Genomic DNA, 26,470 nt, shown 5'->3' on the forward strand with positions numbered 1-26,470 from the left:
CCTTCCGCCTGATCGGGAGCTCGCACGCCTGGCGCTACGATGTGCCTCCTTCGGCGGCGGGCATGGCTCCCCTTCCCGAGGTCGTGGCTCCGGCCAACATCCACTTCTTCTTCTCTGTTTCGTGCTTCGATGGCTTGTGATTGCTCGGACTCAGGCTAGGGTGAAATTCCTGCATCCTATGCTGGCAGAGGCGACTCCCATGGGTGTCGTCCCCTTCTTGGAGGCGGTGCTATGGCCATTATATGTGCCATTCTTCGAGCATCAGGGGAAACCCTAGGCCCGGTTTATCTGGATTGGACGGTGACGACGTCTCTGTGTCGTTCTCCTTCGTGAAGGCGATGTCTTATTTGCTCGCGGCGTCCTCGATTCTGAATTTGGAGACGTTGATCGTCTAGTTGTTGGTTTGGGCTTATTCTTACTACGATGAGTATAACTGTGTTTTTTTTTCTGTTTGGGCTGAGCATCACAAGTCTCTATGCTTCGAGCACTATGTACCATGTTCACGCATCTTACGGTTTGTGCCTTGTGTTGTACTAACTCTTGTACTCGCTCTAATTTCTTCTATCAATGAAATGATGCGTAAGCTCTGCATTTTCATGGAAAAATTTATAACACGCTAAATTCAGTTAAATGGCTTAGTGCGACATCCGAACAAATGCACTGAGATAGCACGCTATTTAAAACTATACTTTTTTAGAAGAGTTTACAACGGAAACCATTTTCTTGAAGGAATCTGTGATATCTTTATAGGTTGTTCCAGTCACATGTCTGGGCCAGATTCGACTGGTCATGTTTTTAACTGTATCTTCACACTTCCCAGTATTATACATACGTTCAGGGTTCTTGATCGAGATAATATCACCGATAGTCATAAAATTTGCTCTTAATGTTCAGTTTGATGCTAAAACTTTGAAAATGCGGAATTGCAGTCACTTAACTTGACTCAAGCGTACACATATGGTCACAAAATACGTTTCAGGTGTATCCGTACATATGGGCCCTTCTGTCAGGGACTGATAGCAAACGCTCATATACACGCGCATACACTCACCCTACCCCTATGAGCACATTCGAAAGACTGAGCCGACGTATCATCTTGAAATTTACGAAGTCACCATAGACACCTCGTCATCGACGGGAACGTCTCCGCCCACTGAATGCGCATCACCAGAAATGCTGAAATAAATCGACGAATAAATGTGAGCACCAGGACTTGAATCCTGGTGGGCTGGGGATGCCACAGTCCCTCCAACAATCCAATCACAGACTGGTTCGCATATTTGAGGTATACAAGTTTAAATGTATTTAACAATGTCCCACTAGTTACAAATAACTAAGGTCGTCAGGTCTAACCGAAGACAACATGGTAATACATTCGCCCTAGCCACTACAACATCCACCTGTACAACTTTAAAGGGGATAACTTGTCTTAATCTACTAGAACAAACTCGATCGTGGAGTTGAAAGCCCATTTGTGACTATTCGTTTTTTATAGAAATTTGTAGATATTACGTAAATTATAATTTTAGTAATAAATAAATCTTTAAATATTCATGTGTTATAAATATTTTACATACAAATGAAATAACCTACTTTAAAAATTGTTCATGTATTATTTTAAAATATTCATATATTTAAAATAACATTTATGAATTGTAAAAATGTTTGTATAACTAAAAGAATTCAATATTTAAAATTAAAATGTTTATATGAATAGTCAATCATGTTTAATATTTAAATTATATAATTTCTTCAATACAAGCCATGAGTAAAAATTATACACAAGTTAATATTCATGACATTTTAGTAAATGTTTGTATTCATCATTTTGTGCAGTTTAAATATAAGACATGAGTGTATAATTTTGCATGGATTCATTAAACATATTTATTTAATAAAAAATGCAATGTCCATATTAACTAATTTTTTTATATAATACACAGGTCTATATTTAGTAATGATCATTTGTATGTACGCTATTTTTTAACACACAAGTCTTTGACCATGATTTTATTACTTATGTTTTACAAATATCTTTAAAAAATTGACATATGCTATACTTAATATATTTTTGTATAATACACAAGGTTATATTCAAATGTTTTTATTTACTAATCATCGTCCATATGTATATTATGCACAACACCCAAATATTTGGACATAACTTTTATTATTTACGTTCGCAAATACACTACTAGAAAAAGGCCTATTAGTGGCGCACCTGTTTTGCCTACTAATGGCGCACTACAGGTGTGTCACTAGTATCACGCCATTAGTATTTTTACTAATGGCGCACCATGCCGTGCGCCATTAGTATAGCCCACGGTGCGCCATTAGTATGTCTCCCAGGGGGCCATATTTACCCATGTGCTTTGGCATACTAATGGCGCACTAGTGGATGATGCGCCATTAGTCTTTTTTGTAGTGCGCCATTAATGTGCCACTAGTATGAATATTAGGGATTTTTTTCTTCTGATATTTGCACAGGTTACAAAACATATTACTGCACATAATATAAAGAGCACAACATATAAACAACAGATTCATCAAATACAATAAAAGATTAGTGTCCGAGTACAATTCATCATATTAGTCTCCGAATTCAAAAGACCGAACAAAGATAGAACATTACAAGTCTCGAGACCGCGAGTTTGTCAGAAGTAATACTAATCATAACAAGTCCTACTAATCATCATCATACAACTTCTACTCGTTATTAATAACAAGTCATACGATCGTCATCTTGATAGTCATCGAACCAACCCTACTTAATTGTTCTTAGTACATGATCATCAGTATTAGGCATGACCTAAATACCCTATTTAAGCAAAATTAGCATAAAACAATATAGACCCTGACTCTCCATTATGAAGAATGGAGATCATCCTGTCTCCAATTCTTGCGCTTCGCTTCCTTTTGCATCCAAGAACCTCCTTATGACTGTCCATACATTTTTTCCATCCTTTGATTTGCATGTCTCCACTTGCTTTAGAAATCTGGTATGGACAGTTGAGATTCGTAGGATGACCTGGTTGTATGTTCAAAACATTAAGGCTACATTTCTGATACATCAAATGAGGCACACAATTCTCTGGGATTATCTGTTGAAAAACATAGTAATAACTTTATAATTAGCAATGATGTACTAGTTTTACAAGTATGCAAAAGATGCACGGATCTCGTAATAGTAAAAATCTTACCAGGGTATCTCCATGGTAGTTACCGTAGTTGAACACATGCACTAGTGGCACGTATTGACCATAATGTTGAGGAGTTTGATTGTAGATATTGTAATTCTCAATGTCAGTACAAAATCCGACCAGATGATTTTTCTCCTTGTAAGTTGTTAATTCGGAGCCATCGGTGTAGTGGGTTTTGTCTATCATCTCCCGCACATTCTTTGAACAATAAAAATAAGTTGTCAATGAAAATAAGCTGTCAACTATTTTGAAATAAACAATATAAATTAGCTAATAACTATGTTTGAGAAACTCACATAGCGGTAGAATTGGAGGCGTATCAACAAGGACCCAAATGTCCATATTGTCTTGCTCGATTTTAGGATCACCAAGGTCCATGGTGACAAGCATACCCTCATCAAAACCATACATCTTGCAAAATTCTTCCCAATTTTTGCAACCAAAATGGGTTACGCTCCCAGAATTATACAGATTTACTTCAAAATCCACATCGTGATGAGTCCTTAGGTGAATTTTCTTTGTTTCAGAAATTTCATGGTCTTCAAAATCCATCCTCTCCAAGACATAGCGGCTTGCATGGCATGGGATAAGCTATACTCAAATTGTAAAAGATGAAAATTACACGTTGAAATAGTTGAAGTCATGCTTAATTATGAAAATAACACTTGTCGTCGTTGTGTACCATTTCAACTTCGAAGGTCTCCTCGAGCTTAATGCTGAAGCGCCGATCATCGTCCAGGTGAGGCATGCCGCACAGACCTCGATCGTCATGGCACCAGCCGCACTCCCCCGGGAGACTTTCATCGTCCGATGACGACATATCCTACGTTCAGAATTCAAAACTACATCATCTCTTGCGTTGGGTCCAATAGGATAATCCACAGTGTGGTGAAAACACGCCCTTCGAACTGGTTTGAGCTATTGGTGAATGGAGATGGTCTAAGATTTTCAGTAGTAAGAAGTGAAGTGGTAATTTTGACAGCAAATGGTTAGGATGAGTGGTTCCTCTTTCCTGTTTAGCTTTACAATAGAATATTGTTAGTCATGCACACTTGTGCATTTTCAGCCAGGCCCAGTGGAGTTGGCCTAAAAACATTTCTTTCTTTAAGCCTGCTACATCCATCTCAAGTATTATGGTCAAGGGTTAGCAGGGCCATACAAATACAATATGTGGTATGGGCTTTTTTAGTAGGCCATCCTACCAGATTAGGGTTTATCGATGACGAGCAACTGACATTAGTAAAAACTATGAGTTGATATCACACTTATATATGTATAACACAAGAGGCAGTTGATCCTACTTAATTAAGTACTAAGATACCCCGGCCCATGCATTAGTCGCAAGTACCCCATATGTCCTATTTTTAGCAAAGCCATGCTAAAATTCACGGAAAATTTCAGCATGACCTTTGCTGAAAATATGACATATGGAGTACCCGAATTTACCGGAACGAAAGTTAATCGACATTCCAGCAAACTCAAGGGCCTCTCGGGGTACCTGCAAAATCATTATCCCCGCGTAATGAAGTCGCCAATGGGTCATTTCAGAAGATCACAAGTAGCATCATCACAAGTACAACATCATCACAAGTACAGCAGCAGCAGAAGTGAATACATGCATAACAACAACAGCAGGTTTATTCTTCTTCTTCATAAACATTCACTACTAGGAAAAGGCCTACTAATGGCGCACCAGTTTTGCCTACTAATGGCGCATCACTGGTGCGCCATTAGTATCACGCCACTAGTATTTATTACTAATGGCGCACCACTGATGCACCATTAGTATATAACACCATGCGCCATTAGTATGCCTCCCAGGGCCATATTTAACCATGTGCTTTGGCACACTAATGGCGCACTGCGGATGGTTGTGCTATTAGTATACTTGGCATACTAATGGCGCACTCTGTAGTGATGCGCCATTAATATAATATTAGGTTTTTTTTTACTTTTCTAATTTTTGCACAGGTTACAAAATATATTATTTGACAGAATATAGACAGTAGCACACAGCAACAGCAGATTCATCGAATACAATAGAAGATTAGTCTCCGAATACAATTCATCATATTAGTCTCTGAATTCAAAAGACCGAACAAAGATAAAACATTACAAGTCTCGAGAACGCGAGTATCGAGTTTGTCGGAAGTAATACTAATCCTAACAAGTCCTACTAATCATCATCATACAACTTCTACTCGTTATTCATAACAATTCATACGATCATCATCTTGATAGTCATCGAACCGACCCTACTTAATTGTTCTTAGCACATGATCATCAATATTAGGCAGGACCTAAATACCCTATTTAAGCTAAAATAGCATAAAACAATATAGACCCTGACTCTCCATTATGGAGAATGGAGAACATCCTGTCTCCAATTCTTGCGCTTCGCTTCCTTTTTCTTCCAAGAAGCTCCTTACGACTGTCCATACATTTTTTCCATCCTTTGATTTTCATGTCTCCACTTCTTTTAGAAATCTCGTATGGACAGTTGAGATTTGTAGGACGACCTGGCTGTATGTTCAAAACATTAACACTACCTTTCTGATACATCATATGAGGCACACAATTCTCTAGGATTATCTGTTGAAAAACATAGTAATAACTTCATAGTTAGCAATGATGTACTAGTTTTAGAAGTATGCAAAAGATGCACGGATGTCGTAATAGTAAAAATCTTACCAGGGTATCTCCATGGTAGTTACCGTAGTTGAACACATGCACTAGTGGCACGTATTTACCATAATGTTGAGGAGTTTGTTTGTGGATAATGTAATTCTCAATGTCAGTACAAAATCCGACCAGATGATTTTTCTCCTTGTAAGTTGTTAATTCGGAGCCATCGGTGTAGTGGGTTTTGTCTACCATCTCCCGCACATTCTTTGAACAATAAAAATAAGCTGTCAATGGAAATAAGCTGTCAACTATTTTGAAATAAACAATATAAATTAGCTAATAACTATGTTTGAGAAACTCACATAGCGGTAGAACTGGAGGTGTATCAACAAGGACCCAAATGTCCATATTGTCTTGGTTGATGTCAGGATTACCAAGATCCATGGTGATAAGCATACCCTCATCAAAATCATACATCTTGCAAAATGCTTCCCAATTTTTGCAACCAAAATGGGTTACGCTCTTAGAATTATATAGATTTACTTCAAAGTCCACATCGTGATGAGTCCTTAGGTGAATTTTCTTTATTTCAGAAATTTCATGATCTTCAAAATCCATCCTCTCCAAGACATAGCGTCTTGCATGGCATGGGATAAGCTATACTCGAATTGTAAAAGATGAAAATTACACGTTGAAATAGTTGAAGTCATGCTTAATTATGAAAATAACACTTGTCGTCGTTGTGTACCATTTCAACTTCGAAGGTCTCCTCGAGCTTAATGCTGAAGCGCCGATCATCGTCCAGGTGAGGCATGTCGCACAGACCTCAATCGTCGTGTCACCAGTCGCACTCCGCCAGGAGACTTTCGTCATCCGATGATGATGACGACATATCCTATGTTCATAATTCAAAACTACATCATTTAGGGTTTGTCGACACCGAGGCATCCTAAAAGCTAAGCTTTTATCATTTAGGGTTTGTCGATGCTGAGACACCCTAAAAGCCTAAGCTTTCATCATTTAGGTTCTTATCGACACCGAGGCACCCTAAAAGCCAAGGTTTTATCATTTAGGTTTGTCGACGTCGAGGCACCCTAAAAGCCTAAGCTTTCATCATTTAGGTTTTGTCGACGCCGAGTCACCCTAAAAGCCTAAGCGTACATCATTTAGGTTCTCATCGACACCGAGGCACCCTATAGAAGCCAAGTTAAGTTTTCATCATTTAGGGTTTATCGATGCCGAGGCACCCTAGGTTGGGCCTAATCACTTGGCACTAATCACTTGGCTCTATTGCCACCTATGTTTGGTTTATCATCTAGGGTTTATCGATGCTAAGGAGAATTCTAAGTTGGGCCTAATCACTTGGCTCTATTGCCACCTATGGTTTAATGCAGCAAGAATGGCGGGGCAGTTGATCCTACTTAACTAAGTACTACGATACCCCGGCCCATGCATTAGTCGCAAGTACCCCATATGTCCTATTTTTAGCAAAGTCATGCTAAAATTCACGAAAAATTTCAGCATGCCCTTTGCTGAAAATAGGACATATGGAGTACCCGAATTTGCCGGAACGGAAGTTAATCAACATTCCGGCAGACTCAAGGGCCTCTCGGGGTACCTGCAAATTCATCATGACACATTTCTGTTTGATTTTCAAACCACACACTTACTTTCAACTATAAACAAAACTGACTTGCTGTTAATGAAACTCATGGCGGAAGTAACTACTAGCAGCATGTCATTATCATGGCAGTACACTATATATTTTTATGACAAAATACATCATTATCAGGGCACATTATGGCCATTTTCTTACATGATGCTAATTGTACCTAACTAGTTTTTTTGACAGTAGCTCAAGTTTTTGACAGTAGCTCCTAACTGTACCTAACTGAATTTTTTGACAGTAGCTCAAGTTTTTGACAGTAGCTCCTAACAGTAGCTCCTAACTGAATTTGCGTAAGTGGAAGGCTAACATTAAAGGGAAGGCTGACTTAAGTGGCAAGATGATACAATTTGCGTAACATAACAATATATGCATCTTAATATAACACCATCTCCTAACAGAAATAGTATCCAAATCTACTAGGGGGGAAAGTAGAACTGATATTCTTTGCTGACCTCTAGTACAAGGTATAGAAGAGGAGGTAAGAGAAGAAATAGTGACATTTCTCTTAGCAGGAGACTTTTTCTCTCTTCTAGAAACAACAGTAAATTTCTCCTCCTCTTCCACTACAGTAGCCAACTTAGACACAGGGAGGCGACATTTCCATTCGAGTCATGAATATCTAAACAGTGTTTAGTTTTCTTACTAATTTGTTCCCTGGATAATTCCAATTCCTTGAGAACATGAATAAAATCAAAATTATCCAGAGGTATATCAACACCCATCATTGATGCTCTAAACATAATCTCCTTAGCTACTTAATTCCCCAACCCTAGCTACTTAATTCTCCAACCCCTTTTCTTGTCCAAAATTCTCCAACCCCTAACCCTAGAACACATCAGAAGGAGATCAAGAGGGGGAAGAGGGGGAAGCGGCTCGGGTGCTCAATGGGGAGGTCGAGGGCGACTCGGGGTAGCCGGAGCTAGTCGAGGTGGCGCGAATTCAGCGTCGAGCGGTGGCGATGGTGGCCGAGGCGAAGGAAATCGGCGGGCGTCCGAGGGCGTCCGAGGAGGCACGGGGGCGGCGGCGGCGTGGGGGCGGCGACGGAGACGGAGGCGCGGGGGCGGCGGCGGCGTGGGGGCGGCGACGGAGACGGAGGCGCGGGGGCAGCGGCGGCGTGGGGGCGGGGACGGAGACAGAGGCGCGGGGGCGGCGGCGGCGTTGGGGCGGCGACGGAGACGAAGGCGCGGGGGCGGCGGCGGCGACGGAGACGGAGGCGCGGGGGCGGCGGCGGCGTGGGTCGGGGCAGCGGGGGGAATTAGCTAGGGGGCGAGGGAGAGGGGGGAATGGGATCTGGCGAGAGGGAGGGAATTAGCTAGGGGGGATCTTACTAATGGCGCACCCGCAGTCGGTGGGTCATTAGTAATCTTTTTTTACATAGCAATGGCGCACTAGGCAAAGGTGCGCCATTAGTAATCTTTTTTTACATAGCAATGGCGCACCAGGCAGAGGTGCGCCATTAGTAATCTTTTTATATATATATAGCAATGGCGCACCAGCCAGAGGTGCGCCATAAGTAATTTTTTTTGTTGCATGTAATAATTTTTTAGAAAATGAATATGAATATGAAACAGTAATATTTTTTTTATAAAAACAGTAATAATTGTTGTTTAACAACATAGTCTACACTTTTTTATTATTATTTTTTTAAAAATGAAGAGGGGAGAGGAGGCGAAGCTCACCGGGGAGCGGGGGAGGGTGCGGGGGGTGCGGATGTAACTTTTCGAGTAGATGATTTTTCATATAAAAAACTTTTTCATCCGAGTTCGTACGCAAAAGTTATGCCCATTTTACAAATTCTCGAGAGATTTCGCAAATAAAGTCGAAGTTCATATTTGTAAATTTTCACAACAACTAGACCACATATCACATGGGAAACTTATTTTCTTTTATTTTTTTGACATTTCCATCATTTTTGTTTATTTTTTTAAAACTGAAAAGACGGTCCAGGGGGGTGCATTCTGTGGAAGTGGTGGCCAAGTTATTAATGGCGCATCGTGGGAGTGCTGCGTCATTACTAGTTCAACTAGTAATGGCGCACCACTCCAACGGTGCGCCATTAGTAGTTTTGAAAAAAATAAAAAAAATCACTAATGGCGCACCGTGGGAGTGGTGCGCCATTACTAGTTCAACTAGTAATGGCGCACCACTCCCACGGTGCGCCATTAGTAGTTTTGAAAAAAAATTAAAAAATGTTTTTTACTAATGGCGCACCGTGGATGTGGTGCGCCATTAGTATTTGGACACTAATGGCGCACCAACACATGGTGCGCCATTAGTATATAGTAATGGCGCATCACATGTCTGGTGCGTCATTAGTGTCAATTCCATCTATAGCCCTTTTCCTAGTAGTGATTAATTGGTGTGGGTGACTCTATCTGCCCTCTAATGACTCACTCAACTTAACAGGACAACCCACAAGCATTGTTTTGATTCCAACAGCTGCTGTAAAATACATCCAGCAAAGGTGCTCTAAAATCAGAAATACTACTCCCAAATCTTTAGCTCAATTCTGAAAATACATGGCTAGGACAACGGTAGCATTCAACCACAAGCCCAAGCCTATACTTAACTAGGCCCAGGTCCATTAAATTCTTACAGAAACCAAGAAATGGAATCAACTCCCCTTGTTGCTGATTCAGTCATGGGAGATGCCATGTCTCAAAAATATCAAGTAGCACCATCATGTTCGATTTCAATATAAGGAATATTACAAAATTAACAATTAAGATCCCAAGTGAGTAACACACTTTGGTCTTCTAGTTACAAAACAAACTGACATAATTCTAGATGCCATAATCAGATCAAAATTTCAAACCACACACTTACTTTCAAATATCAAATTAGGAACATTTTGAGACATAGGAAAACAGTGTACATCTGAAAAGGCTGCAAACTATGAAGAAAAACAAGAACACTATGTAATACATGATTATTCAGTTAAGACAAGAGAAACCATCTGCAACTACTACTGTAAATAATACACCTGTTAACACGTTTCTGAACATACATCCAGCAAAGATGCTCTAAAAAAATACTACGGCCCACGCCCACCCACCCCATCCCAGCTACTAGTACCACTTTCAAGTAATACACCTGTTAGTTCAATTCTCAAAATACATGCAGCAAAGATACACCTCTTCTAATGACGTGATACTTTGAACAAACCTTCAGGACTCCCAAATGAGTTAAGAAATGGCTAACAGTTTTCCTAGTCTAGCAGAGCCTGTCATTGCAAATTCAGTTAAGTGTTTGCTTGCTTTAGTTTGACAGAAATGTTTCAGATAAGTGTTCAGCTAACTTCAGACTTAAGAATAACGATGAAAATTTCAGACTTGGCAGTACAGATTCAGATTTGGCAGTACAAATTCGAAACAGGGAGTTGGAAGAGAGAGGATGGCTCACCGTGGAGGAGTGGAGGACGAGGGTGCATCGATGGCGAGCTGAGGACGAGGGCAGGTAGGACGACGGCGATGGCGGCATAGCAGCGGGCCTCGTGCTCCTTCTTCAGAGGAGGGGAGAGGCGATCAAGGACGATAGCGATGGCGACGTAGCAGCGGGCCCCGTGCTCTATGTGGAGGCCAGGGGAGTCGAGTCAGTTAGGGGCAGGAGACCGAAGGCGATGGACGGGCGGAGGAGGAGGGGGGCTTACGGGCGGAGGAGACCGGGAGGCGGCGCAGTGGGTGGGGCGGCGGCGCAGTGGGTCCGTCGTGGCGGCAGGCCGTCGGCGGCGAGGACCGAGACGGCGAGGCGGGGCGCGAGGGTCGTCGAAGCGGGTGTGGAGCGAGGGGGGAGTGGATCTGGCGAGAGAGGGACGAAGGGATCGGGCGAATTAGCTAGGGGGAAGATTACTAATGGCGCACCCCTGGCGGTGCGCCATTAGTATGTTTTTTATAGCAATGGCGCACCCTCGAGCGGTGTGCCATAAGTAATCTTTTTTTACATAGCAATGGCGCACCAGCCAGCGGTGCGCCATAAGTAATTTTTTAATTATTTTTTGTTGCATCTAATAATTTTTTAGAAAATGAATATGAATATGAAACAGTAATAATTTTTTATAAAAACAGCAATAATTTTTTTAAAAATATCATCAAATTATTTGAAAATATTTATGAGTATAAAAAATATCATCAAATTTGTTATTTGAAAATATCATCAAATTTGTTATTTGAAAATATAATCAAATTTGTCTTTTTGGATTTTTAGTTGCATTCATTTGTGACAGTGGAGCGGGGGAGGGTGCGGGGGGTCCTCGGCGGCGGTGGAGCGGGGGAGGGTGCGGTGGGTCGTCAGCGGCGGTGGAGCGAGGGAGGGGTGCGGTGGGTCGTCGACGGCGATGGAGCGGGGGAGGGTGCAGGGGTGTCCTCGACGGCGGTGGAGCAGGGGAGGGTGTGGTGGGTCGTCGGCGGCGGTGGAGCGGGGGAGGGTGCGGTGGGTCGTCGACGACTGTGGAGCGGGGAAGGGTGCGGGGGTGTCCTCGGCGGCGGTGGAGCGGGGGAGGGTGCGGTGGGTCGTCGGAGGGGGTGGAGCGGGGGAGGGTGCAGGGGTGTCCTCGGCGGTGGTGGAGCAGGGGAGGATGCGGTAGGTCGTCGGCGGCGGTGGAGCAGGGGAGGGTGCGGGGGGGTCGGCAGCGGCGGTGGAGCGGGGGAGGGTGCGGGGGGTGCTCGGCGGCGGTGAGCGGGGGAGAGTATAGGGTGCTTGTGGTGCGCCATTAGTAGTTTCGCAAAAAAGAAATTATATTAGTGGCGCAATGTGTGGCAGGTGCGCCATTATTAGTTAAAACTAGTAATGACGCACTGTGCCCTGGTACGCTATTAGTATTTTTGAAAAAAAAATGTTACTAACGGCGCATCGAGGGTCTGATGCGTCATTAGTGTCTATCACGCTAATGGCACACTAATACATGATACGCCACTGCTATATAGTAGTGACGTATCACATGTTTGATGCGTCATTAGTGGTCTTATCATTTATAGCTCTTTTTCTAGTGGCGATAGTTTTTATAAAATAGCGTGTGCAAAAGGTCCAGTATTTGCAGCCCATTTAAGCTCGACATGCGTTACCTACTTCTAAAATTGTTATCCTTAGCAAATACAAGATCATGATGTGTGGAGTGGCTGTACTTGCTAAAGGGAATTTACAGGGCGCGTGTTCGAGACTTGAAGTTCCCTTTTTGGCGTTAATTTTCAACGCCGTACAGTGGTTAGTTTTCCTACAAATAAAAAATACAAGTAGGTTTAGCGCAAAAATGTGTTGCTAGGGGCAACTTTTTCTGCAAATAAAAAAAATACAATGAAGTTTTGTGCAAAAATGCATTGGCCGAGCATCATAAGTCACTAACAGATGGGCCCATATGTACAAATACGCCAGCAAAGTTCTAATATCATATTGAACATTGAGCACAAGTTCTATGACTACTGATGATATTACCTCTTCTCAATGCTCCATGATACTCAATAGCTTTAGAAAACAAGAAAAACAAGAAAAAGCTTTAGAAATTTCCATGTGCTTTCATTTTTTGTTTCTTGCATGTGACTCTTTATTAGACATGTCCAATGCTCCATGATACTCAATAGCTACACACACCTGAACATCCATGCACATCGATAATTAAGAAAATAATTACTATTCATTAATTGCCTGAACAAGTAGGTCATACACATGACACGTACACATCGGCTAGAGTACAGCAAGGAGTTGACGGTTCACTCACGCATACGAACGCGTGCATGCATGTCGCGTAAAAATATACTGTATGCACACAGTGTGTGTGCAACGTGCAGACAAAGACATAGTACTGAAATACACATGCAGCAGAGCTTCGTGCCGTACGCAGGCAGCTTTTATTTTATTTTTAGTAGCTCAATATCGTATGAGCACTCCATCAACGTAGACATTAAGCTCCACACAAGCGCGTCCTTGCATGCACGTCGGAAGGATTATATATTGAACTAGTTGACACTGCATAAGAATAAGACATATATATTATGTCAGAGAAAATCACGGCAGATGTAACATGCTAGAAAACACAATCGACCGTTTTTCTTCAATATGAACTTAATATCACTGTTTTGTTACTATACATTCACTTCCTAGCTCTTGAGAAAAACTATGCAGGTACGTGTTTGCCCATGAGTTGTTCTAGTATTTGTCCTCTTTTTGGGGGGTCATATTGTTTGTATTGTCAGAACCTTTTCTCTTCTGTACTAGCTCGGATGCTGGATTAAAACAACTGTTTGGCCTGGTGTAAAAAACCGTTTGCTTTTTATAACGTGAAAACAGACGGTTATGGAGTAGCACCACATGGAAATATGCACAAGATCTGGACTAGACGGCTGCGCGAGAAGATGAAAAATGCATGCATTTGGATCAGGAGACCGAAAGGTTAGAACATACGTGTCGCAGTTGGTGGACATGCTGATGGGGAAGGGCACACTGACGCCGCACTTGCCGGGCACGCCGGAGACCTTGCCCATGTTGATGGACTTGATGCTGGTGGCGAGGCTCTTGAGGCACCTGCACGCTATCTTGCGGTCCGAGCTGCTGCGGGCCATGCCGTTCAGCCCCTGCACGCCGGAGCAGCACTCCTTGCTGATCGAGGACGCCCTCCCCGTCACGTACGCCACGCACGGCGCGAGCTTGGAGTCCACCTGCCCGCACGACAGCGCCGCCGAGGCCTCCCTGCCGGCCATCATCAGCACCACCGCCGCCAGGACCACGGCGGCCACCACAGCCTTGCTGTTGAGACGAGCCATCGATCGGTAGCTGCAAGCTAGTTCCTTAAGCTGCTAGCTAGCTAGCTATGGGTGATCAGATGAGTGTGGTTAAGCTGGTGGAGTGTGATGGTGTGGAGGAAAGGGTGTGGCGTGGAGGGTATAAATAGGGGAACGGTGAACATGCAGGATTGATTGAGCAATTGATGCCCGTCGCTGACATGTTGTTGGCTGGTGGAGTTAATTGAGAAGGTCGATCCACCCTGCAAGTGCATGTACTCGCTAGAAAGTACGCTCGATCTCTTTGCAATTGGCATGTGTCTCTTTGCTTTTACTTTGGCTTTTATAAATGCTTTTTGCGGGAAGAAAAGTTACTGGTGGCGTGAACTAGAACTTCTTTGGTTGCTGCCCTGACCCCTGAAACTGCCTCATGGCTCCACATATTCAAGACAGTGTTTGGCTGCTCCCATGGAATTGTAACCATGACTGAGTAGCTAATTTTTGGGCGCAAGGACCCCTTTTCTATCGTTGTTGCCTCTGTCACCCATTTGATCACTTGATCACACCATGTTTACATCTGCTCTCTGCTGAATCAATGAAAAGCCAGCAAGTGTTGGATCTTTCAAAAAAACAAAACAATCTTCACACCATGTTTGGTCCATTGTTTTTTTTAGCATCACTACAGACACAACCGCTCATATACACGCGCATACACTTACCCCTATGAACGCACACACGCACACCCTACCTCTATGAGCACCTCTGAGAGACTGAGCCGGCATATCATCTTGAGATTTACGAAGTCACCGTAGGCGCCTCGTCGTCGACGGGAACGTCTCCTCCCACTGAAAGCGTATCGCCGGAAATCCTGAAATAAATCCAGGAATAATGCGAGCACCAGGATTTGAACCCTGATGGGTTGGGGATACCACTGTCCACCTAACCAAATATAGCCGTCGTTTTTTTTCCGAGAAAACTTCCAATCTATTCCTTTAATCATAACAGTATAACGAACATCAGAAATGATAAAAAATACATCTATATTCATAGACCACATAGCGACGACTACAAATACTGTTGTGTCAGGGTACATCCACCTCCATGGATCCGATTATGTGAACTCTTGAACCCATCTACGGGCATTTCTAACCGATCCCCTAAAAATAGCTGAGTATCCAGCGGAGTAAAACGTTTATGGAGTTCTCCACTAAGATTTGGTTGGACTTAGAGGTAATATCATCAGAAGTCATAGAACTTGTACTTGATATTCAGTTTGGTGCTAAAACTTTAAAAATACGGATCTGTGGTCATCTAATTTGACATCACGTGCAAATACGGTCACAAAATACGCATGCGGACATATCATGGTGTATGGGCCTCCCTGTCAGTGAGTGATTGCATTCGGCCGACTGATTTTTGCACAAAACAACCTTATTATTTTTTATTTGCGGGAAAAGCCAACCACTGTGCAGCAGCATATTGGTACGAAAATTAACAGAAAAAGCCTACTGCTGTACAGGTACGATAATTGACTAAAATATCAACGAGGCGGGACTCGAACACACGACCCAAATTAAGGACACAAGCCACTCTAGCCAACCAACGAACCCTTCACATTCATCTACTACCCCTATAAAAGGAAGAGAGGGCAGAGAACCAAACAATCAGATCCATCCATTAGCGAGATCTAATGACCCTTAATCCTCCAATGTTTAAGGCTACAAACCACACATTAAACCAAATCCATCGATCCCTAATTTGCCCCACAGTTCATAAATAAAGAAAAAAAAAACCACTGCCCGCACACGACCGCACAACCTCTCCCCTCCTCGCACGACCTCTCTCGCCCCCTCCTCCCCGCACGTCTCTCGCCCCTTCCTCCTCTCGCGCCGTTCGCCTCGCGCCACCGTTAGCTGCAGGAGGCGCCCCACCGCGCCCGGCGACGCCTCCCGCCGCCGTAACCTCCCCTGCTCTTCTCCACCTCACCCCTGTGCCTCCCAACCGCCAAGCCGCCGCCGCCTCATCTTCTCGCTGCACGGCCGGGCGACGCGGCGAGGCGCGCGGGAGCTCTTCGGCCGGAGACACGGCGAGGCGCGCGGGACGGCCGCTGGCGAACGTGGCCGGACCTGAGACTGTGGCGCGCGCTGCCACCTCCGCCCTCCCCCGGCCTTATCTCCTACGGAACAGGCTACTCATGCATCGGTACCTAGCCACCATGGCACCTCTTTCCCTCTCAATCCATTCTTCTGCTGTTTGTTTTTCAACTGGAGCAAAATTCATTGTACTCTGCTTGTGATTATCTTCATCATCGTCACTAATTTTGAAAGTTTTCAATACTAACAGCTAAGAATACGTACAATCACTTTCTTCCTTTATTTTGTCAACGTCCAATTTTAGAGCTCTAGATAAAATCTGCAGCAAAGAAGCAACTTAGCCTCTAAATTTTATCAATTATCCTGACCCATGTTCAGCAAATACAAATTCTAGAGCATTCATATTGTACGGTGCAGATGGCAACAGAATATAAAGCAAAAGATGAGTGACAGAATAGAAAACAAAAGATGAGTGACAGCATATGGTGATATGAGTGGAACAAAGAGATGTCCAGAATATGGCATCAAATAGTGCCTGAACAATAACAAGACTGACCACACATTATCCTATTTAAAAAAACCAGCAAGGAAGAATGAGACTGTAGTGAAGAGGTTATATGAACAAATAATAGATAGATAGAGGGCAAATGAGATACTGACCTGATATGTAGGAGTCATCTAATCTGTAACAGCTATGCCTGTCATCTATTCTCTAGGTTACAGATATACTAATCGATGAAAAACAAATTTTAGCCTTGATTCCTCTCGATCTCTCATGCCATAGCTAAAGTTCAAAAGGCTACTTCATCGCTGATGGCACAACACTGCACAAATTATAGAGTCCTGGTGTGTGTGTTTCATGATCCTCTGTTTTTGGCATCTCAATTATTTATATTACATCAGGAATTTCGGGAATTCCAGAGCACATATTCTGCCCTGCCTGGAGGATCTTCACAACTCTCTATGCCCTTCTATATATGTTTAAGATTTATAATATTATATCCAAAGATGACTAAGAAAGGAATGGATGTACCTCCATTTGCAACAGAAGAACATTCCCCGCTTAAGGACCTAAGGAACACAGCTATGGATGGGAGTGCAAATCTCAAGGATAATCAAACCAATAATCCTAATACTAATGATCCTAAAAGGAAAAGTGTTCAATCATGGTATGCTAGAATGTCAGATGAGAAGAAAGCGGAATACAACGTGAAGCGTCGTATATCTTGACAACAAAAGAAGGTTGCAGCTCTAGATTGTGCTAGCCAGGACCAATTCTCACAAAAATTTGTTTCTCTGTTACAGATAGTACAACCAACCCCTTTCCGTGACATAATCAACACACATACAAAAGGTATCCAATTGTCCATCCACTTGTTATCTATATACTGACATGACATTTACTCATTGTTTACGAGTAAATTATTCTTTTCAGGTACATGTGTGACCTCGGCCTCAATCTCTGCAAATACACCTCAAATGCACACTTCAGGTTAGATCACATTCTTGCTACATTCATTAATTGCAATGTCAGAATTGATTATTCTCACAGACAACAATGCCATTTTCTCACTGTTTACGAGTAAATTATTCTTTTCAGATACATGTGTGACCTCTACGGCCCCAATCTCTGCAAATACACCTCAAACACACGCTTCAGCAGGTGAGATCACATTCTTGCTACATCCATGATTTATAATGGCAAAATTGTTTATGCTCCGAGCCAACAACAAATAGGAGCATCTGCCAACAAACAAGGTGGGAAAGGATGGCATGCCAACCTAAGCGACGAAAAGAAGGCTGAGCACCTAAGGAAGCTCCGGATGGTATGCCAACAAACTGCAGCTCTTGTTCTGAATGTTGATGTACCTCAATCATCCACGCAGCAAGGTGATCTGGTTAATAACATCAATCTTTCTTTTGTGGCCATCTTTTAGAAGGAGATGTCGTCCAACGTGTTTGTACATCAATTACCTACTTTACCTATAGATCAACAGTGGTTGGGAGCGCTTCTAATTGTGGTTACAACAGCGAGGTAAATCAATCCTGCTAATCTGACGTTCTTAACTAATTTTATTTTTGCCAAGCACAGTATGATTATGATCACTGATCTGCTTGTTCTCAGGTAAATCAATACTTCATCAATAACTGACATATTCTTGCAGCATATGAAGTTAAAATAGAGGTAGAATCAAAATGGTACAAGTACTCTTATGCCATTTGTCATGTATCATGATCGCAAGAACAATTTCATGTACTACCTTATTTACAGTTTACTCGCGCAAGCTTCTTTCACTAGAAATATAAATGAGTAATCAAGAAGACACAATTGCTCTAACAGTCTATTATTGATAACACATATGTTTGTAGGTTATAGCCAAGTCCAATGGTTAGTCTTGAATGACAGGCTTGCAACCCTTTTACAAGTTTTAAGTTTTGTGGTAAAATATGCTTTTGTGTGACCAAACCATTCAGACTCAGTGAAGTAGAAATCTCAATGAGTCGAATGTGCAGTCCATCAACAACGACGTGACAAACTCTGAGCCTGCTGGTACCATCAACAAGAAACTTTGTGTGTATTCCACATTTTTTAAGTCATCATGATTTCACCTATTACTGGATTGCCTCGATCCCTTCCCTTCTGCAAGGGACATTCATTTTTCATTTTGAGTAGTATTTCATCTATGAACCTGCAAGCTCATCCTTGCCAGTTTTAATGCTGAAACATTAAAAAAAAGTTGTTCTACACCTCCTATGTACTTGCAAGCCCATTCTTGTTATTTTGATAACATACCAACTTGTTTCATTCAACAGAGAAAATCTACTTGTTATTTGCAACTCTATCAACAGAGAAAATCTACTCTTGAACTAGCACGTGCATGTGATTCCGTCAACTATATAATTTTGAACTGGATGGATCCTTAATTCCTGAACTTTGAACATGATGGATCCTTTGTCATTTTTGTTGAAAGTTTAAATTGCATCCATCCTTCTTGCTGGCAGTACATGAATTGGACTGACGAGGCAACAAAGCTGATGCATGCTTGGGGACATTAGGTTTGATGTTATTACCGAGGTATGGGCTGAATAATACATGTATAAAACCATGTCGACTGAAACTGCAATTAGTCTTGCTTGCATCTATGCTATTATATGTTGTAGTCCAGTAACATATCTAATTGACCGTCTTTTGTTGCGTCATCACCGAAAATCTGAATTTCAGTACCAAACCACAGACTCATGCCAATGTATGTTGCCAAATGTTCTGAAGACATTTGGCCTCAAACCAAATGAAATTCTATGATTGCCAACAAAGAATGGTACTGTAGGTGCCATGACTACAAACCAAACAATGGAGACTTTCCAATATCTTGGCTGTGCCCTTTTGGCTTGGCCATGCCAATTTTTATCAGGGCTAATGGTGTTCAGACAAAATATACCCAATATTATTCCATGTATTAGATGTAAAGTAAGTTTTTGATGTCTTTATTTTTGGGTTCTGATTGTTATCCTAACAAAACAAGACATAATTGTGTAGGTTAATGAATATGAAAGCATCTTATCATAACTGCAGTATTTATCAATGTCTTTGAAAGTTGATTACACACTTGTCGAAATGGCCAATATATAATCTGTTGTCACCAGTCTACAATACACACCAACTACGGAAAGGTGGTGTTTAAGAGATGACATCAGAGAAAAGCACCAAGACCATTGTCTATCAAGACGTCGCAGCATTGAGTAATTGTGCATGTTATTTTAGTGTGAGAGTTTATAAATTTTTAGTTGCGGCTTAGCTACTGTTTCATCCATTTTATCATCGCAAACATTTGTACCAGTCCCACTTTATACCTATGTCTTATTTTATGATTATTGGATTTCCTTTAGCCCTTCTACAATTCAGTTAGTCACAGTAAAGTGTCTTCTGTTTCTGCAGATACACAAGTTGGTGTAGTCACACATCATCTTCAATTTCTGTTATCCATATCACTGCTCTTGGCCATTGTTGGCATCATCAACACCGAGCACCAACGACAAGAGCCCAGTGGTGAACGAGGCCAAGAGAATCCTGAGAAGCTGCAGCTGAAAGTAGCACTGGAGGTGGTGCCTGGGAGAAGCAGTGCAGGCAGTGGCCTAGAGGAGCGGAAGAGGTGTCTGGGACGAGCATAGGAGGCAGCGGCGCAACAGTCGGGTGCAGGGGGCCCGAGAGAAGTGGAGGAACTGGTGGCCGGGAGCAAAATTGTTGGCGGTGGGATCAGAGGAGGTAATAATGCCCGGAGCAGCGCGGGCGGCAAGGGAGGAAACAAGTATTGAGCTGGCCTAAGTGGCAATTTTATCCATGTAGTCCCTTTGTAAACTAATATAAGAGTGTTTAGATCACTACTTTAGTTATCTAAACGCTCTTATATTAGTTTACAGAGGGAGTACAAAATACTAAGAGGAATATGTACATGTACTGCTTTATTAATTGGTGATATACCTACACACTTTCTCCTGGAAATTTCTTTCACTTGACATGATAGTCATGATATTTCTTTGTTACATACTCCCTCCGTCCCGAATTACTTGTCTTAGATTTGTTAGATACGGATTTATCTAGACACATGTTAGATACATCCATATCTAAATAAATCTAAAACAATTAATTTCGGACGGGGTAATAGAAATCTGATTCTTATATGTGAAGGAACAAATTATTGTACTTCTCTGTAAAATTACACAGTGCAATTTTGGTCAGGCTTCTCCTCATATTTCCTTCTATAGCATTATGGGCCCGTTGATCACCATCCATGTCCTTAGTACAGGGCGAAGCCACCAATGATGGCGGCATTTATAGATTTTTCTTTTCTATTATGTTTAATTCAGCTAATTCAATAACTTGTACTGTAGATAGTATTCCCTCTCTAAACAAATATAAGAGTGTTTAGATGACTACTTTAATAATCTAAACGCTCTTATATTTCTTATGAAGGGAGTACTACAACTATATTTGACGGTGAATAAAAGAAAGCCTTTGTTAAATTATATCCATTAGTCTGATGGAGAATTCGTCATTTTTTTATTGTTACATATAAAAAGTTGTAATTTTATATCCTAATAAAGACGTGCGTTGCACGTGCACGCTTACTAGTATTTCAAGTGTGGATAACAAACTGAAATATATTGAACGTGGAGCTTAAATGACATTTATTTTCGTACCTATGAGCAGTGGGTTCTGCCTGTCATTACACATTGAAAATTAACAGGAAAAAGTGTGACCGCCAGCTCTCGAACAAACAACCAAAGGGTAGCACACAGGACGTTCTAGCCGCTACAACCTACACGTATACACATCTACGGTGAATAACTAATCTTAATATACTGGAAATATGTAAATATTACGTAAACTACTTATAAATATTGTACATACAAATGATATACCCTACTTTTAAATTTGTTCATGTATTATTTTAAAAATATTCATATATTTAAATAAAATTTATGAATTATAATTTTTTGTATCATTTAAAATAAATATATCAAAAATAAAATTACAAATATTATTTAACTTTACAAACATTTCAATAACTGTTCTCGCATTTATAGAGTTCAACTTTTGTATAATTTAAAATGTAAACATTGATATGAATATTCAATCGTATCTAATATTTGAATTATATAATTTTTCAAATATAAGTCATGAGTAAAAATTATACATAAGTGAATAATTTTGAATATTTAGTAAATGTTTGAACCCATCATTTTGCATAATTTAAATATAAGCCTCGAGTGTGTTATTTTTCTTGGATTCATTAAACATATTTATTTAATAAAAAAATTCAATGTTGGTTTAACTAAATATTTTTTATATAAATACGCATGTGTATATTTAAATGTTTTTATTGACTAATAATGATCGCTTGTATGTCTAATATTCTTGGAACATAAATTTGTTAATGGCATTTACAAATAGCTTTAAAAAATAGCAAGTGCAAAATGGGCCGCAGTATCCGCATAAATAAGCCGACAATGGCAACCCCCTTTCGAAAGACACGCATGTACTGTCAGACAGCAAGCCAGAGTGACAGAGGGAGCAAAAACACAGCTTGATTATTGAAATGTCACTCTGTTTTACAGCTCAGTCAAACCGTCTTAATGTGCAATTAGCCAATTAATATCACTCCCATTGTTTTACTGCTCCACTTGTAAGTACTATGTTGATGGCATTATATTTTATTTTAATGTGTCAACCTACCTAATATGACTTCTGATCCTGCTTAACGGAATCAACAGTGGCAGTACGTGCCTCTACATATTTCAGGTAAAAAAAGACTGGTAAAATAGCTTAAATGGGCTGCAGATATACACCAATTCCTCATAGATGCAGAAAAAAAATGTCATTTAAGTTCCACGTTCAATAAATCTAAGTTTGCTATCCGTACATGAGATACGAACGGGAAGGGTGAGTTGGCTGGAGTGGCTTGTGTCGTAAACATTGGCAACGGGTTAAGTCTCTGCTCAAACATTTTTTGTGTTAATTTTTGTACCTATATGCAGCACAACAGTCGGATTTTCCGCAAATAAAAAAATGCGAGGGTGTTTTGTGCAAAAGTTAGTCAGCCGAGCAACATCACTCATTGACAGGTGGGGTCACACCCTGATACGTCTGCATGCGTATTTTGTGGCCATATTTGCACGCGTTGTCAAGTTAGGTGACCAAAAATCCGTATTTTTAAAGTTCTAGCACCAAACTGAATATCAAGTGCAAGTTCTATGACTTCGGGTGATATTACCTCTTATCCAATCCCCTATATAAATCCGGCTAGAGGTGGAGTCAATACTAGCATGCGGCGCGGAGGCGTTGCCGGAGCTCTCTGGTCCGTTTCCCGGCCAATCCATAGCAAGGCACAGTCGCCGGCGGCGGTAGCAGCAGCAGCCGCAGATCCACCAGTTCTGCGTCGGCGACGGGACAAGAAGGCACAAATCCAAGTGGTCAAGGACCACGACGGTGGGCGGGTGCCGGCGGGGGGAGGGAGGGGTGGCGCCGGCGCAGATGCAGTGCGGGAGTGGAGCAGGGGAGGCGGCGAGGGAGGATGTGGCTTTTAGTCAGCCACCGAGTGATAGAGTATATTTAGCAAAAAAAATACGCGGTTGAGATCCTCCATTACAGCGGATTGGGATCGGCTCGGTTAGAGAAATAAAACTAAATTTTTACTCTTCTAATGGGTTATAGGGATCGGTTTGATACTCTACAAGGTAGAGCAGTGATTGTACGTGTACCAAGGCAGAAGCTCAGGCCACCGATTTCCTAGGGCCGAGTCCGACAGCTCTGCGCAGCCGAGAGCACCCAGGCTGAGATGGCAAAGACGATAACATCCAGCAGATCAAAGGAAAGGCAGACCATGCATCTGCGCTCAGGGTAGGGTAGCAAATCAAACGGTCCAGTCGACATCTAAAGTGGTCTCCGGAACGTCTCCTACGGCAACTGAACTTTCTTCAATTCCGTAGCCGAGCGGCACCTCTACAGTATGAAACGAAGTATTAATGCCCGATAGATCCATAACCTAACTGTTCATACCTGATTTTATTGGCCTTATTACCAATTCCATGTAGTAGTTGCCACCTACATAGCTTGCGTCTCCCAACAGGACTCGGGTCTGAAACGTCGCAATATTGCTTTCGATCTATGCATGCGGGGTAGCAGGTGAAATAGATTTTCACCTCATCAATCCTCTACAGTAGCAGCTTTAAATTGTTTGTTAATTCGGCACGTCTCTTCTCAGCGCCGTTTTTCTTTTTATTATGCTCGAACTTGCAGCCTATATCTGTATTACTTAATCTCTACCACTTAAAAAGAACTTAAGGTTCTTATTTCACTATTTTTCTCAGCAGCCCTTTCGTTCAACCTTTCATGTATAAGATAATCAATCACCTTAATTACTTGCCTTCTAAACCAATTTCACTTTAGTTTACTTATCAAACTTCTAATCAAAATATAAGGTACTCCACAGTTAGAATTTGACGAGCATTTATTTACACAATCACATTATTATTAACAGATAAATCAGAAGTTAAAATACTAAAATATTTATATCCCATTGTAACGCACAGGCATTGTTCTAGTATTGTTAAAGAAAAGAAGCGTGATACCAGCCCACACCCTCATCCATTGTTCATCACTCCTTTCATTTTTGCAGTGATGGGTGTCAAAAGCCTATCACTTGCGGGCAAGGCTCTCAATATCCTTGGACGGCCCCCACGTTGCCACCATAGGCGACACGGGGAAACCCTACCCAACGCCGCCGCCAGGCACATCCTCCGCCCCTTCCCGCTTCGCCGCCGCTGGAGAGCTTGCCGGCGAAGCTGTGCCGAGCCCAGGGATGGTGGTTGCGGGGCAGATCCGTACCTCCTGCTACGTCCCCCACCCACCCCTTCGCCGAGATCCACTTTTGTGCGGCTCGGGACGGTCTTCTCTGGTGGCTGCTCCCCGCCCAGCCGATCCGGCGGCTCTTGCCTCCTGTGCGAGCTGCTCCCCTGCTTCCTCCCCGTGGATACATCCCCTCTACTGTTGCTGGCCGGGGAGGCAGGTCGCAGCTTCGTACGGCGGTTCGGTTGCGCCTTGGTGTCGACGGCGGCTGCCCTGGCTGCCCTCACGCTGTGCGTCATCCATGGTGCGGCTCCTCTCCCCCACCCCTCCCTCGCAAGCTTCTGGTCGGCCCCCTCGGGCGGCGGCCTTGGAGGCGTGGTCGGGATTTCGGCTGTGTGCGGGCTCACCCCTACCACCCCACCCCGGCAGGGGCGAGTCCTGCCCGACGGACATGGACCTGCGCTCCTTCCTGCGTCCATGGCCGGTCAGGGCTGCTCCGGGCCCGGCGCCCCCCGGGACTGCACTCCTTCCGGCTCCCTTGGCTCGCCGACGCCTCGGCGCCTTCACAACCACACCATGCTGGTGCCTTGGTTGGCCATCCATCCCGGTGCATCTTCGACGCCGGCTTGCTCTAGGAGCTGCGCCCCCTTCCGGCTCCTCGAACTTGTCGACGTCCTTGTTGCTTCGGTCCCGGTGACCCGGATCTACGCCCCCTCCGGATCCTGGCTCGCTCAGGCCTCCGGCCATCGTCACATTCTCCTCCGCTTCCCATTCCGCCCAGCCGCCCACCTCCGTGCCCCGTTTGTCCCTCCGTCTCTCCCATTCTTGTGGTCATGGTTCAGGCTGTTGGGGAACGTAGTAATTTCAAAATTTTCCTACGCACACGCAAGATCATGGTGATGCATAGCAACAAGAGGGGAGAGTGTTGTCTACGTACCCTCGTAGACCGGCAACGGAAGTGTTGACACAGCGTAGAGGAAGTAGTCATACGTCTTCCCGATCTGACCGATCCAAGTACCGAACGTACGGCACCTCCGAGTTCTGCACACGTTCAACTCGGTGACGTCCCTCGAGTTCCGATCCAGCAAAACATTGAGGGAGAGTTTCGTCAGCACGACGGCGTGATGACGGTGATGATGTTCTACCGACGCAGGGCTTCGCCTAAGCACCGCTACGATATGACCGAGGTAGAATATGGTGGAAGGGGGCACCGCACACGGCTAAGGAACGATCACGAGGATCAACTTGTGTGTCATGGGGTGCCCCCTTGCCTCAGTATATAAAGGAGGGAGAGGGGGAGGTGCGGCCGGCCCTATGGGTGCCTCTGGAGGAGTCCTACTCCAATCGGGAGTAGGACTCCCCCCTCTTGCCTTGTTGGAAAAGGAAGGAGGAAGGGAGAAAAAGGAAAGGGGGGCGCCGCCCCCTTCCTTGTCCTATTTGGACTAGGGGGAGGGGGCGCGCGGCCTACCCTGGCCGGCCCTCCTCTTCCCCCTTATGGCCCATGTAGGCCCAATAACCCCCCCCGGGGGGGTTCCGGTAACCCCCCGGTACTCCGGAAAATCCCGATTTCACCCGGAACGTTTTCGATATCCAAATATAGGCTTCCAATATATCAATCTTTATGTCTCGACCATTTCAAGACTCCTCGTCATGTCCGTGATCACATCCGGTACTCCGAACAACCTTCGTTACATCAAAACACAAAAATACTAATTACGATCGTCACCGAACTTTAAGCGTGCGGACCCTACGGGTTCGAGAACTATGTAGACATGACCGAGACACGTCTCCGGTCAATAACCAATAGCGGAACCTGGATGCTCATA

General features: G+C 43.1%; 1 protein-coding gene and 1 long non-coding RNA gene across 4 annotated transcripts; one reads left to right on the forward strand and one right to left on the reverse strand.

The window, feature by feature from the left end:
* Positions 1–13,101: 13,101 nt before the first annotated feature.
* LOC123103162 (probable non-specific lipid-transfer protein 3) lies at positions 13,102–14,349 on the reverse strand. Its single transcript, XM_044524661.1, has 2 exons — positions 13,888–14,349; positions 13,102–13,452 (listed from the first exon to the last, which is right to left on the reverse strand). Exons 1-2 carry the CDS (start codon positions 14,244–14,246, stop codon positions 13,443–13,445), a joined length of 369 nt encoding a protein of 122 aa, XP_044380596.1. The 5' UTR covers positions 14,247–14,349; the 3' UTR covers positions 13,102–13,442.
* Positions 14,350–15,995: 1,646 nt separating this feature from the next.
* Positions 15,996–20,828, forward strand: LOC123103163 (uncharacterized). 3 transcript variants are annotated; one of them, XR_006449678.1, is made up of 9 exons: positions 15,996–16,406; positions 17,603–17,651; positions 17,733–17,789; positions 17,898–17,960; positions 18,035–18,123; positions 18,235–18,332; positions 18,423–18,496; positions 19,301–19,373; positions 20,235–20,828. It is a non-coding gene; the product is annotated as an uncharacterized lncRNA (long non-coding RNA). The 3 variants fall into 3 exon arrangements; XR_006449677.1 differs by having other exon boundaries at positions 15,997–16,406; positions 18,423–18,482; XR_006449676.1 differs by lacking the exon at positions 18,423–18,496 and having other exon boundaries at positions 15,998–16,406.
* Positions 20,829–26,470: the final 5,642 nt, after the last annotated feature.

The sequence above is a fragment of the Triticum aestivum genome, chromosome 5A, assembly GCF_018294505.1.
Source record: "Triticum aestivum cultivar Chinese Spring chromosome 5A, IWGSC CS RefSeq v2.1, whole genome shotgun sequence".
In the NCBI taxonomy this organism is placed as follows: domain Eukaryota; kingdom Viridiplantae; phylum Streptophyta; class Magnoliopsida; order Poales; family Poaceae; genus Triticum; species Triticum aestivum.